General features: G+C 36.0%; 1 protein-coding gene across 1 annotated transcript in view; it reads left to right on the forward strand.

Annotated features, from left to right (window-relative positions):
• Nucleotides 1–20,946, forward strand: part of COG5 (component of oligomeric golgi complex 5) — a 173,638-nt gene that overhangs the window by 69,188 nt on the left and 83,504 nt on the right. Inside the window, exon 7 of the mRNA XM_058022274.1 lies at nt 2,218–2,348. Within this exon, the coding sequence (XP_057878257.1) occupies nt 2,218–2,348 (131 nt within the window). The remainder of the gene's footprint in view (nt 1–2,217; nt 2,349–20,946) is intronic.

Raw genomic sequence — 20,946 nt, forward strand, 5'->3', positions numbered from 1 at the left:
GCTGTCCAGGGGAGCAACATCACTCTTGAGAGTACACAACTGTAGAAATTTCCAATGCAATGTTGTCTGCATAGATGACAAAAAGTACCCAAAAGCACATACCCTGCCTGTGGTAAAGCTTCTGCTCTCACATAAGAATGGCAGGAAAGCACTTGCAGGTGTTTCTGACATAGACCTGCTGTACTTACAAAAACTGCCTTTCTTTTGCAAACTGTGTAATTGCTAGAGCTTCCTTACTGTTAGAATAGCAGCTAGGAGCATCTACAGTAGTAACCACTGAACCTACAGGAAGGCCCACTGTTTTGAAGTCCTGCTGAAATGCACTGTCCCAAAATATTTTGTTAGGACTGCAGAAAATCTGGAGCAAAGTTGCAGATTTTAACAGATTGGCAGGAGGTGGCTGCCAGTCGGAGACACAGATGGAGGTTTTTGGAGAAGCCAGAGCAGCAAGGTCTTTCTGTTCTTTTCTTAAAACCATCAGAAGGATTAAATTTTTAGCACGTGAAGTGGATTTATTTAGATTTTGAGATGAAACACAACAGGAAGAAATGGTATCTTTTTAAAATAATCTTCCTCAGATTTTCTGTGGATTTAGGAGATCATGACCATATTTTAATTTTGTTTTGTTTAGGCAGTCTGGGCTTCCAGATTATGACTTTATACCACAAGTGAACTACACAGCAGTTCTTGTGTTTGTGGAATATTTAAATATTTGGTAATATTTGCACCTTTTAAAATCTCACGTTTCCAAGAAACTTCTTCAGAGTTTCCTATGGCAGTAGAGTGAATCTGTGATAGTGTTTTCCTCCTTTTCTTTTTTCTGTGCAGCTAAAAGAAAGGGATCAGAAAATTAGCCTTCACATTCAAGACACTTGATCACTGCAAGTTGTTGGGAGTTCAGTATTAGTTTTAATGGGTTCATATGCCAGACCACCTGTAGAGATGCAGCTTAGTCACAGCAAAAAGCTGCATGGAGATAAGGGGTAAGTGTGGCTGCTCTGCCCCGTGGCAAAGGCAGCTCTGTAAACACACCAGCACACAGGGCTTCATGAACTCCCTGTGCTGTCCTGCTGCTCAGATGGACTTTGACCCCTCTGATCCATTTCTAAACAAATGCATGCAGGGAAAAGCATTTGCAGGCCTATTCTTAGTAGACTAAAACCTGTTTGTTATACTGTAGTGTTAAGAGAGATGATTTCCTTTATGCCTTTACTAAGCTTTAGGCAGTATTTCAATAAGCTTTTTGTTTTGATTTCTTATATGGTATTTTTCATGTGCAGGTACAGGGGTGTTCTCCACATAGCTGTGAAATGATTCACTTGGAATTTTGTGTTCAGTTGTGAATAGGTCATTGCTGAAATTCATCTGAGAATTAGATTAGTTTATTGGGAATAAACAAAAATAAATGGCTACTAAAGTGAAAGGTTATTTGGCAAAGATATAAAAGTTCAGTTAGCTTAGTTAAAATGCTTAAGTCTTTGCCTTAATAAACTTACTGTGAGGACTAAAAGGAAGATAACTTTATTAGGAATTCATAGAGGACTGGTTATAGATGGAAAGAGTGAAACATCATGTTATGAAGGAAGAATATGATACTGTGCATGAAATGCCTCAGCCATAATTTTGTTAGTTTCATTTGATCTTTCCAAAAAAAGCAGTGGAAAGCCTGTTTCATTAAGCTAAATGTTGGAAACTGTGTAAGTGAGAGTAGTCCTGCATTATTTGGGTGATAAGCAGTAGTGTAAACGTCTAGGCTACCTAGACGTGGGGAATTGGATTAATTTAAATCCAGAAAGATAAAAAAGGAGGAAAAAAAATAATTGAGAAAAGTTGAATTTTAATAGATTTTATTGCTGCAGTTGCCCATCCAGTCCAATAATCTCTAGCTACCCAGCTGATGGTGATTTCCACTTCTTGCCCCTTTTTGGCCTGTGATTTTGATTCTGTAGTTCCTAGAACTCATGTGTTGCACCTCTTTGGCGGTCTCTAGATCTAGACAAGTGTGTTGAAGTAAATTAAAGTTATTCAATATGCAGGTTTTCTTAAGTAAGTCCTCTGATTTTCAGTGGTGTAAGACATAACTTTGATGTACTGTATGGTCAAGCGTTGTATACAAAAACGTCCCTTGGAACTGACTGTAACTTTGAAATGTCTTAACATGCTTAAAATGTTCCATTATCCTGTGTCATGCTTATCAATGTTTTGTTGCCTTTACAGATTATCTTTCTCAAGGGATAGATCTGTCTGGAATAGAAGTGATTGAAAATGACCTCCTTTTTATTGCAAGAGCTCGTCTTGAGGTGGAAAACCAGGCTAAAAGGCTGCTTGAGCAAGGTGTGGAGACTCAGGTAAAATACACTTTGTTCTTTACTTCCTTTCAAAAGTAAAGGGTAAAACAGTTGAGCTTGATTTCTTTTGCTTTATGTAGCACTGTCCAGTGTAAATTAAACAAAAAAAAAAATCCTATGTGATAAATTCTCACACATGACTATATTCAAATAAATGGGCAAAACTGGTCTTGTGCAGTATTTGCAAGAATAAAATTTTGCATGATCTGACTGGAAGAAAGTAGGTAAATTGTAAGCACTCATAAAAGCTTGATGCATTCAACACTATTTACAGCACTCCCAATGTTGCCAAGCTTTATAGCGAAGTATGAAAAATACAGTTTCTTAAAACTGTAAGAAGATTTCTGCATTTTAGCTGTGCTGAAATATATTGCAAAGATTTGAAAGATTTGCATTAAAACTTCAAAGAGCAATTTAAGCTTTGAGGTAAATAGTCACTGTAGGGAAATAAAAATGAGTATGTGTAATTGCATTCATTCATATTAAATGTAATTATTGACATCTTAATAACCTGGCTCCATCTATTAACTGTTTGCAGTATCTTTAGTGCTATTTTCTTGCCTTTGTAAAATTTAATCTTCCTTTGTCTATACTTTTTAATATTCTTCAAAAACAAAAATATTTTAAATTCTCATTGCCAGAGTGAGAGAAGAAATCTGGTACAAATTTCTATCAAATTTGGATCTTAAATTAGAGAACAAAGAGGCTTTGAATAAGGCATTTTTATCCTGTTTCTTACCAAGTGTTAAACTTCTCTCTAAGTCAAGATAGCATGTGTTTATACTGTTGTAGATTGACATGAAAATAGAATGTATACATAATAGAAAACCTACTGAATAAATTGGCTTGATTAAACAATTGAGGATTAAAATTTTTGGTATGTCTCTAACTTTTACTTAGATCTGTCATTTCAACTAATTTTCTGCAGTAGGAAGTCATGGTTGTGGTAAATACCTTTGACTTTTTGCTGATAACAAAGTGGTAGGAAAAAACCACCCCATTTTTCACTTGATTACTATTCCAGTGTTGAAACTTCTGGCTATTTGAGCATGTTGCCAAGCTGTGATTGCACTTTTTGCAAGCTATGAAGCATATAGGTTATTAAATAAAGATTGACGGAAGACAGGGCCTAAGAAAAAGCAAGTGGACATTTATTTTAAATGTAGCAAAAGTCTTCATCAGTGTGAACTTGTTCTAGTTTTTCATGTCAGATTTGACCTTCTCTGATAATTCTCTCTTCATATTAAGTACTAAACTGGAACTGACAAAGAAACCCTGGGGAAATCAATCCCACTCCACCTGAAAAATAGACAGATTTATTAGGTGTTCCAGGCTGTCTCCAGGTAATCAAGAGATTATTAAAGTATATGCCTGTTGTGCTTTATCCAGGGGCCTCTTTCCAACAAATGGAGGAGTGTTTGGAAGAAGAAAATTATTAGTGCTTAGTCATATCAGAAATGGGGATGTTTTCATGAGGAGGTGTTGGGTTACGCATCACAGGTTTGTTGTTGGATATGATTTGGGAATTTAATGTTGAGAACAATAGTTTGCTTTAGAAAATACATATGCAGGCATTGCCCAAGAAATCTAGAATTTGAAATGTGACTAGTGAATAACATGTCCTTGATTCCTGTTATTGTGTTTTACTGACAAGCTGATTTACATCTATACCTTCCAACCCCTGAAACTTCCTTAAAGAGGACTTGGGACCTTCATCTTTTCTCCTGTATTAAGTACTAAAGAGTTCCTCAGATGAACTGTCTTCCTGCCAGTATGTATTCTGGTGGCTGTCTGTACCTTTGAGAATAGTGCATCTGTATTTATCCAGGTGTTTCTGCAGTTATTTGATATTCATATTTGCAAATGCAGTTTTAGTTTCCACCCTTATTTTCATCTGCTGTGTAAATAATACGAGATCAATTGCCTACATAAGAGTGAGCTGTACTTCTACATTTCATGTAGCACTTTTCAGCAATGCCTTAAGAGAAAAATGATCCTTATGTCTCCATTTTAGAGTATTTCAGTGTCCACCTAAAAGAGAAGCAGGAAGTGGAAATAAATTTTAAAAAGTAAGACTGGAAGTATTTGTTTTTAAACAGAAGCCGTTAGAATTTGGTGAATGTACTCTCTAGAATTCAGCTTTTTTTTCCAGAGATACTGCTCGAAGTTACTCTGACAAAAAGAACAGAGCTAAAAAGTCTAAGCTGCTACATTTAACATTTTTATATATCCCCTTTGATTGGGATAGAGACTTTTTTGTTCTTTTTATTGTTTATTTAATGATGTATAAGTCACATGCTAGTGAGCTGTGCACAGATTCCCCCAAATAATGTCCAGCAGTAGCACATGAAAGCAGATACTTATACCTAAGTAGTACGTTGTCTCTTTCTGTTCATTTTAATTCATGTTTTTATGGAATGTCCACCACCGTGGTGTTTGTGTATTTCTCAGAAAAAATGAAACCTCTTCCCCCTTTGGAAATGTGGCATTAGCCATTGGCTGCTTTAGAAGTGAGGCCTTCCACTCCTCTTCCTGGTGGAATCTAAAAGCTGCTGTCTGGGTATAGACTAGAAGTTTCTGTCAGTGTGTCTAAACAGGCTCTCATAGAGCTGCAAACCACACTTGCCTTCCTAATCCTTTTAGAAAGAGAAAGTTCTCTTTGCTATTATTGACAAGTTCTCTTTGCTGTTGTGAACACACAGGCACCAGTGGCTACAGGCAGGTTTTTATTGTTCTGTGTGCTTTGTTAGGCACTCCTAGTGTACATAGCACAGACAGACAGTCTTTTGTGACCCATAGAACAATTCAAAGAAAATGCATTCTAACTGCATTCTAACCCCATCTTTATTTCTAGTCCTGAACTCCTTGCTGGCTTTCCTTCATACTGTAAGCAGGCTAATGGCAGATAGCATAGGAAGCAGGAAAGACAGCTTTAGCAGAGATGCATCAAGAACGTGATTAAAAGCCACCCTTCTAACAGAAGCTAGCAATGTTTTCTGCTTTAAATTTTTTAAAAAGAGATATATCTGCATCTTGCAACCACCTGAAACATCCCATCATTTCTTTTGCTCCCTGGACTGAAGAATCTAGATTTGCTCTTGGCCCCACTTCACCCCTGTTTTCAACAGCAATATTGTGTAAAGTAGATATGAATAATAAGAAATTACTGGGGAAAAGAGAAATTTGTTGAGATTATCAAAGCTCAGTTCCAGGTAGAACAGTTTTTCCAGACACGGTTTTGTCTGCTACATGTGAAAATGAGAAGCTCATGCTTCAAACCCTTCCTGCTATATTGCCATGCTAGGTGTGGGACTTAGAGGGATAAGCAAACTTAGCTCCACCTGGTAATGACAATATTGGTAGCTTTAGGAGCCAGGCCATGTGTGTGCAGAAAGGAGCTGCATTTCCATCTCCTCCATCCTCTTAAAAGGTAGCCTGAGTTCTGAGCTAGGTTCAGTGCTTTAAGCAGCAGCTGTGGTTGTAAGAAGGATGGATTTTTGCATGTGTGAAATACATTAGGGACCTATGTTCTTGTTTGTGACTTTACTGATACCAGTTCTAATAATTAGGACATAGGCTGTGAGGTATCAATGGTATCATTAAAGATTGATTAAAATATAGCAGGATGTGGTGTAGAAATGAGAGCAGAATTCAGATTTCCCTGGGTTTGCACTTTAAACAGTTTGTCCTTCTGTGTGTTACAGAAACATTCTGTATATTTGACCACAAAATAAAAATTTTCCTTCCTTGTCTCCTGGAGGAATCTGTAGATGTCTGACTAGTTTGGTTTTGGTGGGTTTTTTTGGTTGGTTGGTGGGGTTTAAAATTTTTTTTTTTTTTAGATTTTAGAGAAATTATGCTGTGTTTTATTGTCCAGTTTCCTGTATATAAGATGTAAGTGTAAGCCTAATAAGTATCCTTTGTTGAACTGGGGTGTGCTGTTTTTTAAAAAATACCCAGATTTATTTTTTCTCCAGAATGAAGAGCTTTGCTAATTACAGCCTTGCAGAATGAAGAAGAGGGGAAAATAATGTAGAGAAATAATCCTAAACTCTACTTCTGACACTTGTTCAAATGCTGGATTTTTATTAACAGGATAATTAGGTAAACAGTATGATCTGAACAAAAATTTCTTAGTTATTCACATTGTAGCATCTTTGTACTGTTATTATTTTGGGCATTTTTGGGGACATTTTTGAGTTTTCATAATTCATTGAGAAGAATTTGTTTTGTGAATTATTCTGTTTTGCATTCTTTTTCATGCTGAGCCTCTCCTCTCAGTTGTTGTCTCTGGAACAAGTGCAGTTTTTTTTTTCATTAAAAAATTATTAACTAGATGTATATGCATAAGTGTTCTTGACTAATGCTGTTTAGTGTCTGAGAAAAAATGATGGGAGGATGAAGTGTCTGCATAATTGTTGTCTGGAGGTGATGATCAGGAGTTGCTCAATTTATCTCAGTTCAGTCCCTAAGCAAGGTGCTTTGTAGTATATCTTGCAGTGTTATAGCAAAATTGGTGAAGTTAATCTGAGATCTCTCAATAGACCAGCGTTTAATCTCTTGTCAAGGATCTCTAATAGGTCTTGTTTTCTTATTCCCCAAGGGGTTGGAGGGAAAGTATGTACATAATTGACCAGTTATCATCACTTAGACACAATCATCAAGAAATTGCATAATTTATTTCATTCAGGGCCCTCTGAGCTGAGTGTTTGTCTACTACAGCTTGCAGGGTTATTGCAGGATTGGTGAAATTGTTCTTAAATTGGTTATAGGTTAGTGTTTCAATCTAATATCAAGGATCTTAAGCAATACCTACACGTAGTGTCCTGTGGCAGCATTTTCCAGTTGTGCAAATGCACTTCAAAATGTTTGAGATATTCAGATATTAAGAAGGGTTGGTGTTGGGCTCCATTTCTCCACTTTTTTGATGAAACATGAAAAATATAATAGTGTTGTGTTTTCTAATTGCTTCTAATTATTGCTGCCAAAAGTGTGGATGGCTCTTGGGGCATGGACTGTCTGGGCAGGGTTCCTGTGATTTTGAGTTTTTCAGGTTTCTTTCAATCTTGCCTACTATAGCAAGAGTATGTGTTGCACTGAAACATCCCTATTTCTAGCTTAGTTAATGATATTTAAACACTTTGATTTAAATCAACATCTGCCTTCTGTTTTTTGCTGGTTTAGTGTCATCTTCAGATGAATGCCTTCATTGTGAAATGGACTGTGTAAGTGCATGAATATGCTTTTCTAAAGTTGTCAGCTCTGAAGATGTGCTTGACTGTATAGAGCGAAGTCCGGTGTTGTAGCAGGATTTCATTTGTGTGCCCTTGTGGTTGTGTAGGGGCCTCTTCAATGTTCAGCTTTAGTTCATTTAGCTTAGAATGTGATACAATACCCACACTGATGTACTGTGCTACTCAAAAGCACAATTTTTAGTTTCCAGATGTTTTTGCCCACACTTTGCTGCTTTTACGTATTAGCTATCATATTTTGTCATGGCTTTTAAATAATCCAAGCCCTTATGCACTTCAGCATGTCAGTGGGATTGATTGCTGTTATGCAGATGTACATAACTGCATAGGTGTGCATAATTACAAAATGATCATTAAATAGCAAATAACGTACAAAAGAAAGAGAGAAGAACCCCTCCAATCTGGCTCATAGCCATTAATCTTTTTATCCACATACTGTTGGTTGCCCTCATAAAAAGCCTGGAATAACTAGATTTAAAATGCTACTAAGAGTATTCTTTTAAAGTAAAAAAGTAATCATTGCTTCTTTCTTTTTTTTTTCTTTTTTCTTATTCTGACATTTATTTCTATCTTGAAAGCTAGTAGTTGGAATTTAACCTCATTACTGTCAAAAGTTTAACCAATATAGTACACTTTAGGCAGTAGTTGTTACATTTCCTTATTATGCTACAATCTTAATTCCCTGCAGGAGATCCTGATGGAAACTAGACTGAGACAGTTACTTCGTAATGGAGTGATTGACTACAGTATGATATAGAAATAGAAGGCATTTCTGATTATTCGGAAGTCAGTTTTTGAATCTAGCGTAAGAAGGCTGAAGTCTTATCTGTAAAGAGGAAAACTTGAACCTACTTGCTACTTTTGGCATAAGATGAGGGTGGTAGCTAATAGTTGACTTTAAATCATCTAGTTTTGTTTAGTGAAAATGGAGTATGAATCCCAAAGTTTTTTAATTTAAATTCATGTTAACTGCCCATTTTACTGCTTATTTCTAATGTAGACAGAGAAGACTTATTCCAGCATGTTTAGCTGTCATATTGGCTTTTGTTGTGAACGATCACAATGGCATTTTGGTCTGTTTAATTAAATCCTACTAACTTACACAGTTTCTATCCTTTCTTTTAGAGTAGCTCTGTATACATATGGAGCATTTTCACTTAATGTGTTTAAATGTCTTCACATGTTTTACTTTATCCTAACTTTAAGTTTCTTTGTCGTAGAAAATATACTCATGTTGCATTATTCAATTTTATTTTTCATCTTTAGTCTTATGGTTATGGTTTTCATGATCTTGTTAACTTGCTAAATCAGATTCCTTCATCTGGCCATCTGGTGCATGGCACTACTGAGGGAGTTTTCTATAAATCTAAATTATTTTTTCCTTGAACTATTCTATTACGATGTGATGCAGCAACGTGTGGCTCATCTAACAACGAAAAAATATCTTCCAAGTATATATTAGTTATATCCTACATCTGAACAGCAAACTCCATGGGGATTAATGGAACCTTATAACATTTTCCCTTTACTATTCTGGTCTAAAAGGAGTTTGTTTTATCTTAAAGTATGATCTAATGGAACTGAAGTGTTAACCACGCCTCAGTAATTCAAAATCACCAAGCTAAACACTAAGCATGATTTTATACCTCTGAACTATGGATTAAAATAAACCACAGATTTCTCGGCAACATAATCGGCTGGTACTGATATAACCTAGAATATCCTTTCAGTTTCCATAGGAACAGATGATAGAATGTTTTGAATCTTGGAATAGCTAAAATGAATGTCTGACTTCAATATAGTTCACTTTTGCTTTGCAGCTTGCAACCTCTGCATGAAAGGGCTAAAAATGTGCATTAAAAAGGATGGTGGAATATTGGCGTAATACAAATTAAAGTGGTTTTAGGAGCAGTAGTAACAACAATAGCAAAAAATAGTATTGGAAGTAAAAATGTTTCTATGCATAATTCTTTAGGTGTTAGCTCTGTATTTTATTTTACAGGTGCAAAAGGTGTTCTCAATTCCATAGGAAAAGAAAACCATTAATTATGCCTTTCTGTTAATGGCTCATTTATTAAATGTTTTACAAAAAAATCATCTGTGTCTTGTTGGTCATCTCTAAACTTCATGTCCAGCCATTGTTTAATCTCACTGTGTTACATTGTATTAGGTGTATTTTCTGATTGAAATAATTTGTAGAACACAAGAAAACTTCATGTAGCCAGAAAGAGAAGGTCAGCAAAATTAAATGGCATATGTAGAGTGTTATTTAGGTGACTACAGCAAAAAATGATTATTGAAGAACAGGCAAGGAAACATGCCAGCTGGAGTAGTACCTGTTTTATTAGATGTTTGACCTCAATTTAACAGGTCATGCTAAATCAGAGGAGATATGCTTTGAGTGTAAAAACATTAGCAATATTTATTTATTTATCTCTTTGAGATAGATAAATGGGTAGGTAACTCCAGTATTGATGTAGAGGGAAAGTATGGAGATCTTGTTAACAAACCATTAGGAATCTGAGTGCCCACAACCTGAAGCATTGTGCATGCAGGTAAAAATGATAGTGTGTGACTGATTGTTCAGTACTTGGGCTCTTTTTTTCTGTACCTCATTTAAGGTACAACATGTTCTCCATTTAAGATACTTGGTGCTTAAACATTTTGTATCGGGAAATTAGGATGGTACTGAAAGTAAAAAAAAAAAAAAAAAAAAAAAAAAGCAAAGAGGTAACGAGTTGTGATAGTTCCTTTTTTCAGTGAAACAGGGTTTTGAGAGAATGGAGCTGCACTGTGCTAATATAGTTCAAATAGTAACTTGTTTCCAGTATCTGTATTCCAAGACTATTTTGACTACCATTAATATAAAAGATTCCTGAGAGCTGTAGTTATTGGAACATATGAGCAAGTCCAATAGCAACATTTTGAAAACAGGAGGATTTTAAAATAAAAGTGAGATTTAGGGCTTTCCTGTTCTGTATTAGAATATTGTTTGCTGTTGTAAATGTGTGGAAGACCCTCTTCAGAGGTTACTTTTTGAATATTGATCCTTTTTCATTAATGATTCAGTTTGTAATTTTGCAACATCCTTTAGAAAATTCCTTTAGAACATCCTTTAGAAAATGTGTGTAGTAGGTGTTTTAGGCAAGTATTAGCAAACCTCATTCCATAACTGGGCAAATACAGAGAAGTTCTGAATGACAAGAAATAAACAGGTAGGTTCTTAACAAGTATCGGAGTTTGTAAGTTTCTATGCTTTAATGATTAGGCAACACTGGCCTTGTTTAATGAAAATGCTTTTTTTTCCTGTATGAAAATAACATTTTTTCTAAAACCCTGGAAACTTCTATTTTCTCACCCACTAATACCTTCAACTGAAATATTTTCAGGTCAAGTAGAAAAAACACTGTTAAATAAATCTAAGTTTTAGTTCTTTAATTTATGTTCAGCAGAAAGCTTTCAGGTATGGGGTTGAGCACAGGGGACTCATTAATTGGGCAGGGAAGGGCCCCTTGCCTTCCATCCATCCCCCTTTCCCAGTCAGCAGCTCTGGGAGCCTGCCTCCCCAGCTCTGGGCTGTCCCTTGGCCATACAGCTGTGCAGCATTCTCACCTGCATTTCACTCCAGCCAGTTCTGATGAAGTCCTGCAATACTCAGGATCAGGTTCAGGCCTTAAAAATGTTAAGATTTTTATGCACTGGCTATTGAAGTTTTGAAGTGTCTATTAGCAGAACAAACAAAATGCACAGGTTTTCCTTTTTGTGATGTGGCAGTATGGGGAGGTACTGTGTTACAATGTATTAGCAGCTATTGTTTTGTAAAACCTTCAAATTCAATTAGTTTGAGGTTAGAGAACATTTTCTTTCTGTCCTTTGGATTTTTTTTTCAAATCGTAATAAAGCAGAGAACTGAGATATGAAGTGCTCGTTGTTTCCCAGATTTGCATTTCCTGTCTCTACTGGGGTGGTGGCAATGGCAGCAGCTTCCTCTGCAGTACCCATGGTTAGGGCATGCAGCTGTCCTGCCTTCCTCCATCCTTCAGCTGGATGCCATTACACTGCCACTTCCCTAGGCTTCAAAATGCTTCAAAAGCATCCAAATATTGGATATCCTGCTCTGTTACCTCTGTTTGTGACCCCAGCTGAGCCCACCAGCTTCTGAGAGCCCTATATTTGTGTCCAAGAGCCCTGTATTTGTATCTGAAATGCTGCTGCAGATCAGCCCATGGCCCAGGCGAGCCCAGCAGACCTGGGAGCTGCCACCTCCTTTGCTGTCAGTGTCCCCTGCAGTGCTGGAGGAGGTGTTGGCTCGGGGCTTTGGGTGGCTCAGCCGAGGGCGTGATATTTCTTGTTGATCATCTGTTAGCACTCCTGACTATTAATTGTACCTCTGCTGGACACGTGTTCCAGAGTAGTCTGCAAAGCAGACAGCCCCAGTGAGATGTTGTCAACAGCAAATGGAGCATGAAACACTTGCTTTTCCTTCCCTCAGTGGCAGGTAGTACGCCGTGGTGTAAGGAATTCATAATTAGTTGACATGAAGCACAGACTCAAATGCACTGCCTTTAAGCAAATATTGAAAACAGAAGAAAGCAAGAGACTGCATTTTGAGGAGAAACCTGCTTGGACAGACACATGTATATTTAATCAGTCTTCAATAATTCATGTAATATTAATGTGAAGCATATGGTAATACAAGTGTTTAGTTAAAATGGTTTTGGCTGAAATTTTAATACCGAATTGGGAGTTGTTGCCTTTTATATCTTAAAATTATTTGGGAAAAGGTAGAATTAGCTTAAGTAAATTATTTAATATTACTGCAAATATGTGTGTTATACATATTTAACTGAAAATAGTTTGGTCCTTAAAGTCACTAAGCTTCTTTAACTAAAACTGTGTCTAATTTTGCACAATAATTTTGTGCCTTGACCTCTTTCAGTGCCATTCCCAGAGAATCCATTGCTATCTAAACTGTCATTTTTTCCTTTACTGTTTTTCTTCTGACAAGGTACTGCTTTATGTTTGCTAGTCTGATTTTTTTTTTTTTAAAAGACAGCTGCAACAAATAGTATAAAATACAGATTATGTTACAAAAACAGCAAAAAATGGGAGACATTGGTATTGCTGCTCAGTTTTCTAGGTTTCTTAACAGTTTATACGATAGTGATACTTTATTAAAATTATGAAGTTAAGTCTGTATCTTTTTAACTTGACCTTGTTTTGTAATGCCGTAAAATTAATCAAGTTTTCCTTTAACAGACATAAAAAAATTATGGTAGCAACTCTTTTATAAAGCTCTTTAACCAAGCGTGGTATTTCTTTGAGTACAATAAAGATTGAGCAATTACTTGAATAATCAGTAATTTAAATCTTGAAGCATGCCCAACATTTCTGCTGGGTAAATACGTTGGAACCGCAGAAGAATGGAAAACACAGTCATCTTTGGAGACATCTCATGCCAAAAATCCAGATGTGCAGGTCCAGCTCATTCATTTTTCGGAGCTGTAGCTTTTCCCCATACACAATGGGCTTTCCAGAATGAAAGTCTTGTAAAAGAGGAGGGGATGATGAACTCCTCAGTGAACACTGTTGGGAAAATGGGACTACTCAGGAAGCACCTGGGCATATATGTTTAGATACCCATATTTTAAGGTAATAGAGATAACATAGTAGCAGGAATTCCTAGTGAGCATTTTAAAGGGGGATAAAACAAGAGTCAAGTAGAAAGACAGTGAAAAGGCTTCATGCATTAACATCTCCTTAGGCAGAATTAGTCGATAGCAAAATCTGTCCCTGGTACTGTTTGCTGAGCCATGCTGAGGCTGCACTGCTGCTCTGACAGAACATGAGTGCAGTGAGGGCCCTCGCCAGGGGCAGTGGGGGCAGCGTGTCCCTGTTTCATCCTGCTCCTCTTGGGCACACAGCACACCTGCAACAGGGTGCTGACTCACAGTCCCTCTCCAGAGCTCAGATGGAGCTTTGTGCAACTTTTCCCCTCCAGGAGCAGGGAGGAAGGGAAGATGAACTCCTTTCCGTCTTCTCCCCTCCCTCCTCTAGCACTGTATATGAGCAAAGCTAAAATCCATATGCATTTGGGAAGGAATGTGTGCTGTAGTAGGAGTTACCAGTAAGGAGGATGGGAGACTGCCATATGTTCTCCTGCACTGCAGGTTTTACTCTTTCTTGGAGATTTGTTCTAAAATCCTATTGATTTCTTGTCAAAAAATGTAGTTGTCTTTTGTACTTGATCAGTATTGTAGAAGATCTGGCTATTCCTGCTTATTGTTGCTATTCTTGTGTTTATTGGGATGTAAGTATTGACTTATTTGAGAAAAGCCTGAGACACTTTGTTCTTTGTTATTAATGCTAGATGAAGGATTTTCCTAAATTCAGATCTAGGTCAGTATTTATGATTACTGTTGTGGTTTTTGTGTACTGCATATTGAAAACCACATTCCTCAAGCACATATGTTTCACTCAGTAGAAACTTGTGGTGTGACAGTGCTGGTTGCATTTTGCTGCAGGTTTGTGGTTTTTTCTGCCTAAGGGGATGTTAATGCATGAAGCCTTTTCATTGTCTTTCTACTTGACTCTTGTTTTATCCCCCTTTAAAATGCTCACTAGGAATCTGAATTTCAAAGTTGTCTGCAAATAAATACAAGCAACCTTTCCACAGACTTAAGACTTTTTCGTTTGCTGTGCAGCTACAGCCTATTCTTCTATCCTTTTGGGGAATTCACTCCCCTTGATTCAGCATTCTGCCACACCTTAGAATTAAATTTATTATACTTCATGATCAAGGATATTTTTCTCCTTAATAGAAGATACTATTCTTCATAGAGACCCTCTGACAGTGTTTCTTCATATGACACAGTGGGAAAGCATCACTGTGTCAAGTATTGTTGCTTCAGTGCAGGTTGTAAAAATAAAATAGTGAAATTGATAAGTTCACAGAGTTCTGCAGTGAGCTAAGAAACCTTGTGCTGGTGTAGTTTGCCTGTACAATGCTGGACACAGACTTATATTCATCAGATGGTGAGCTGTAAGGTGTAAAGAATAACAAGTGTTATGAGCTGGAAATTATATTCTAAAGCAAGGAATTTGATAATTAGTTAACTTTCATTGGACTGAACAGTACTGAATCTTAAATTGTATAGCTGTGTAAATAAAATAATGTTTGCTCTGAGATTTAACATGGCAAAACTGCTGACAAAAATAAAGGCGATCATTGAAGTAATGGCCTGGCCTGTGAACATCTGAAAATTTATGTTATGCATATTTTTTTAAAATGGAAATGAGGTCTACATTTATACTTTATATTCACTATTCAGTTTAGAAATCTTACAATGTTAGATAATATCTTTGGGATTTTCTTTTCAGAAAAGATAAACTTTAGCATAGTTTTTAGTTCTGTTCAGAGGCTTTCAGCCTTAATTCTAGGTCAAATGATAAGAATTTTAAAAAGATGTTAGGCAGTTGGCTTTAACTAGATCTCAGATTAGTTTTTTAATCTACAACTGAAATATTTTTTCCTTATACTGAGAGTACCTTATACTTTGTGCCTTGATAGTGGTATGTGGAAGAGTAAACTTAATCCTACATCTTGATGAGTAACTGCACCTACATGTAATTTCTCTTGCACATTAAGCTTCTCCTGTAAAGACTTTTTCCATTGCATCTGTATACAATTTTTATGAACAAGTGATTCACTCCCTTTTTTTCCTTGAAACCTATACTAGTAAATAAAGTGTGCCTCAGGTAAAAGTGCTAAATGTTCTGAAACACTTTTGTTTTTTACACATCATACTATTATGTATTCCAGTTTCCATAAGGGATTTTTGCATGCTGAAAAATTTATTTTCCGTACCACGCTTATTTATATTTCATGGTAGTTAAGTTCACAGTTTATGTGTCATTCATACAAGAGAAAATACTAGGGGTATAACAGCTGAATTTTAATAATGGATGGGGAATTACTTCAATGCAGTAGTTTTCCTAAGGCCCTTTTAGTTAAGGATCTCTGTCAACAATCCCTTTGAATCTTTTATATATACTCAAGGTTTTTACCTTGGCTGTGAGTGGAGGTCTGGCAAAGCTAATAATACTGCTCATAATTTAAGTGTTCATTTCTACTTCTGTGTTTGTGGCTTTCTTGGGATGGGGGAGAAGATGGGCTAAATTAAAGATTCTAATTATTGTCTTTATCTTGTGCATTAGACCAAAATTGTTCTTTGATGTCAAGTAGCTCATTTCTTCTGTAGACAAAAACTGCTGTTCATACAAGTAGAGACTTTGACATAGAATTTCTGAAAAGATGTCATGGTGTGTGATTGTACATATGTGCTGGGAATATTATTTCAACTTCATATTATTAAATTTTGTTTCTGAGGATCATCATTATTATTGTTTTGAGGTCACAGGGAGTTTTCACACTAACTGGTATCATTGAAGAACCTTTCTAACCCAAGCTGTTCTGTGCTACACTTTATAGAACATCCAATTATGCGGCAGCATCAGATGTGGAGTTTAGGCTGGGGCACGAGGCACATTGTCACAGTCAGCCAGTACTGCTGAGAGGGAGCCTTTTTGTATTCCCCTGAGCTGGGAATTATAAAATTACACATCTGTGATACAGGAACTTCATTAATGAAGTTAACTCAATTAAAGACGGAGTTTTGGTTTTTTTAAATATGTAGGAGCCAGAGACACCTCATGGTTATTGTGAGTGGAATTCAAATTCCATATGCCTTAATATGAGATTTCTGTTTGTCCAGACTACACTGTCTTTGCGTTGTGAATTCTAAACCTGTCCACCTGTATAAATTGTGTACCATGATGGTTTGCTATCCTCTTTTCTGCCTTTTTTAGGTCCATGAGAATGTTGAGTAGAACCAGAATTAGGACAGTCAATGAAAGACACAAGTGTTAGAGTGTGACACACTTGGGTTATCCCACCCTGTTCTTTATGTTCATCGTTAGACCACGTTGGCTTGGCTTACTTAGGAAAGTCACTTAAAATAGTGTCAGCCTTGCTTCAAATCAAAACATGTTACATCTCCTATTCAAAGGTACGTTTTCTCTGTCACGGAAATAAATTACTTTGGTTTGGCACGAGTTGTTTCTGACAAAGCCATCTTGGCTATTATTTAGCACCATATTAAAATTTCCTTGTGCATATCAAAAGGTAATTTAGCTGTGCAGTCAAATGTAAACAAGTTATTACGTTGTGGCAGTAAGACTTAAAATATTACTGTGCTGTTTGATGGTCCAGTTTTGAAGAAAGAAATGTATGAGATGCTAATTTCAGAATTTCAGACTGTGAAACATACCTCCAGCGTTAATGACTTCTTTATAGGAAAGCTTTAAACTTCATGTATTGTTTGCATTTCAACTCAAATTTCTGGGAATTTTCTCACATAGATTGGTAATTGAGGTGCTTTCTGGACGTAATTAGTGCAGCATACTGTAATTAATGAACTTGCAATCACAAAATGTAGATGTATTCTTAAAGTACTACAACTTGGATAATGAAAACATTTACAACCTGTATCATTCATGGAAAACAATAGTACTCCTTAATATAATTTGCAATGAATCAGTGATCTCCTTTTCTCCTTCTTCAGCCCCCGCTGCTAATAGTTATTTTAAGATCAGAATTAACACTTACATATATACAGCTCCTGTAAATCAGATTTTAAAAAGTACATTTTTGACAATGCTGAAGCTAAAGTACCTTTTCTAGTGTGGGTCACACATCATCTGTGAATATGTGGCAGAATTCTTCTGTAAAAAAGCATTTATGGAAGACCTTATGTTTATGAAAGCCTATTATTCTAATCATTCCAGATTTTTACTTCTGTACATAGCTGTACATCCGTTTAAGAGGTAGGAAGAGACATTTTTGTGGGCTACTATAGTTGAATCTCTTGACAGCCAAATGAGATTATTAAATGGGACTAACATCATCTACTCCAAAACCTTTTAAAAAAAGTCACATAGTTGGAGACAGTTTCTGACCAGCTGTTAAATGAGATGTCAAAGTGTGTGCATCTAAAAGTTTCATGTTACCTCTCATCCCCTCTGTTCTCCTCCCAAGATGTTGAAGAAAATAAGTCTGCTTTTCAAAATAACAAAATAAAAGGATGTAGAAAATATAAAATGTAAATTTGGAACATGGCCAAATTCACAATACTCTAAACTGTGCTCATTCTGTCTCAGTAATAGGATTTGGAAGAATTTAAGAAAAGAGCACAAGAAATTTTAGCAATATAAACCCACTGTCACAAGAATAAATATTTAAATACTGGGATTATTTAGTATGTAAGGTAAACAAGTTGTGCAAATAATATACATGTAAGCATATAAAGACAGTGAGTGATACAGAGAAGAGAAAATGAAGTCCTTTTAGACTTTGCAGTTTTCTAACCAGGTCACACACTTGTTGTCCAACAAAGAAGTTTCAGGGTAGTATACAATTTCTACAACATGTTTCTTATAAAGGTCACAACAGCAAGAAAAATTATTTGTTAAGTATTAATTTTAGACCAATGAAGGTGCTAATATCTCTGAAACAGTCACATTTGAAATGTAAATTTTAAGAATTTAATGTGTGTCATTTGTGGACTGTATTTCCATTTAAAATCTTAGAAATCTCTGAAGATGTCTCTGTCTCAGAAAAGGTGCAGGCATCTGTCTCTCCAAAGAAAGGTGGAACTTCGTTCCTTTTAATTTTCAGCATTAATTCACACACAAGTTAACATAAAATCAATGGTGTGTTGTACAGTCTTGACAACACAGTCAAGACTTCTTCTCGTGGGGAGCTTTGGTTAATCATTTTACAGTTAGCTTTAAAAATAAAGTACACTCAGTCATGATACTTATGTGCTTTGCTTTCGCAGTAATGCCAGAGAATGCAAAAAAGAGAGTAACAAAAATTGCATTGCCATTATATTTGTAATAAATGTTAGAGGAAAAATTGTTAAGCACTAGCAATTTCTTTACTTGTGAGAATATTAGACTGCATGTGCCTGAATTTAGGAGAGAGGATGTGCTAGGACGTGTTTAGTCTCTTGAAAATAGTGAAGTCTAGAAAGTCCAAGTGCTGTTATTGTGGTATAGATGGTACTATTTGCATGGAAGTATTTTTGTATATTCTGCAATTAACTTTTTTTTTTTTTTTCAAAGAGATCTTCAACAACATTTCAGTACTTATTACCTGTTTCATAGGCTTTGATGACCTTTTCAACAGTGTGAAGGCATATTTGTATATGACAGCTGGTTAGGCTGGAGCAAAATATTAGATTTTTATCTGGAATTTATCAAGAGGTCTGCTTTGCTAACTTCTGACACAATTTATTATGTAAGATAACAATATTTTAACAATGGCATTATGTTAAAATTGAAACTCTTTGTTATGCTTTAGCATATCCATAATGTCAAGACTTGGCTGGCATATATGTTGTCAAGAGGTCGCTAAAAATGACTTTTGGGTATAGCTTAAGTGTGCAGAGGTTACAGTTTAACTAAGTAATGTGGTAATTCTGTGATATTCTGCAAGTAGGCTCTCCTCCTTAGCTCTCCTTGTGGACTCAGATAAATAGAGGCGCCCTTTAGTTTTCAAATTTGTGTTCTGAAATTCATTATCTTCTTGGCAAATTTTTTCACATGAAAAATAAGCATTAAAAGACACTTAAATATGTGCATATTTGTACAATTCATCCTTGGTTGCTGACTGCTGCAAGTTAACCTCAGCAATGTGCTTTGATATGACAGAAGTGATGTCGCAATGTTTATCCAAATGACATTGTCACAGGAAATAGCTATTATTAGCCCAAATGTTTCCCTTTTAGGAATCCTTTCAAACTTGATCTGCCTCTTTGAGTTCATTTTGATACAAGTTCCTGAAAAGGTCATGCCCTTTTATTACAAAATCTTTTGCCTCTCTTTTTTTTTTTATTTGCTTGAAAAGCCAAGCTAACACAACCATAATTAGATCCTCTGTCTTGCAAATGACCCACAGAAGTATTTATCACCCAAGAAAGTTCTTGATCTAGAGTTTTTGTAAAAGTGATATCATATTAGGTGTCAGAACGATTCCACAAAGTTCAGAGGTGTTCTGAGGAATTATAAAGAAATTTGTGTAGGGTTAAGTTAGGGCTCATTTAGCTTGTCCCGAGCCATTTGGAGCTCTGAAGTCAGAAATTTCTGCAAGAGTCAAAAATTTGTGTGGTAAACATACAGTGTGATGATTGTTTTTGTTGGGATAGGTTATCTGACAGAATGAAGTGTGGGCAAATAGGTATTCTTTTGTCTGTAGCTGTATAATAGAATGAATCTGACTCTGAACAATGCAACTCTTTTTTTACATTAGGTATAGATTTTTTTTTACCTTCTTGAGCCCTTTTAAATGCAATGTTAAGACTTAATACATATATTAGAAACAAGGCTTAGCATTGAAAATGCTGGGTTTAGATTTCTTTAATGAAAAGCATCCTGTGTTTTAGGGTGTAAATCTGTGTTTAAATTACATCTCCTTGGAGAGTCATCTTAATGCCTACTCATGAAATTCAGTACTTTAGTGATGCTGGAGCCAACCAAGATCCTTTATGACAAGATTTGTTCACTTACTATCATCCCTGCTGGGTGACAGATGATACCCTCCATAGTTCAGTTTACCATACCTAGATCAGGATTAGAGTTAGGCTTTCAATTCTCGCTGCCAGTTTGGAGTGAATGCATAGGACTGTGTAGCACTTAGGCCTGGGGAAGAAACTGATGCATTTTAGGATTTATTCTTATATTATAAAATCATCCTTTGATCCCTTAGAAGGTTAAAGAATATTTTATTGCCCTTGAGATTTTGTATGCAGACAGACACAAGCATTTTCACTGATGTAATGATTCAACAAGCAAAGTTCAAATGATCAATAAGAAACCATAATTTCTGCAATGCTGCTATGTTCTTTGTCAGCAAACAAGGAGGGTGAACAAGGATTCATCATCTCTCTAGAGAAACAGCACAAGTCAATAAGGCAAGTGGAAGATTCAGATCACAAGAACCCTTGCAATAGCTTAAGTTTGAAAAAAAAAAGATTTAAGTCTATCATTCTAGAATGGTACATATTTGGATGCTTTGCAGATTGTGTATGTTGTCTCTTCAAAATAAACCCTTTAAAAAAATTTCTGTTTTTCTGACACTCCATTTTAAATCATAGGGGTGAACAGAAATGCCAGCAATTTAGTATATTTTGCTAAAAGAACCCTCTCCAGGGAAGAGGCTCATGAACCAGGATCTAATTCAGAAAACAAGTCTAAATTACTATAATCAGTGAATTTTTGTTTAAATC

This window comes from Melospiza georgiana, chromosome 4, assembly GCF_028018845.1.
Source record: "Melospiza georgiana isolate bMelGeo1 chromosome 4, bMelGeo1.pri, whole genome shotgun sequence".
NCBI lineage: Eukaryota > Metazoa > Chordata > Aves > Passeriformes > Passerellidae > Melospiza > Melospiza georgiana.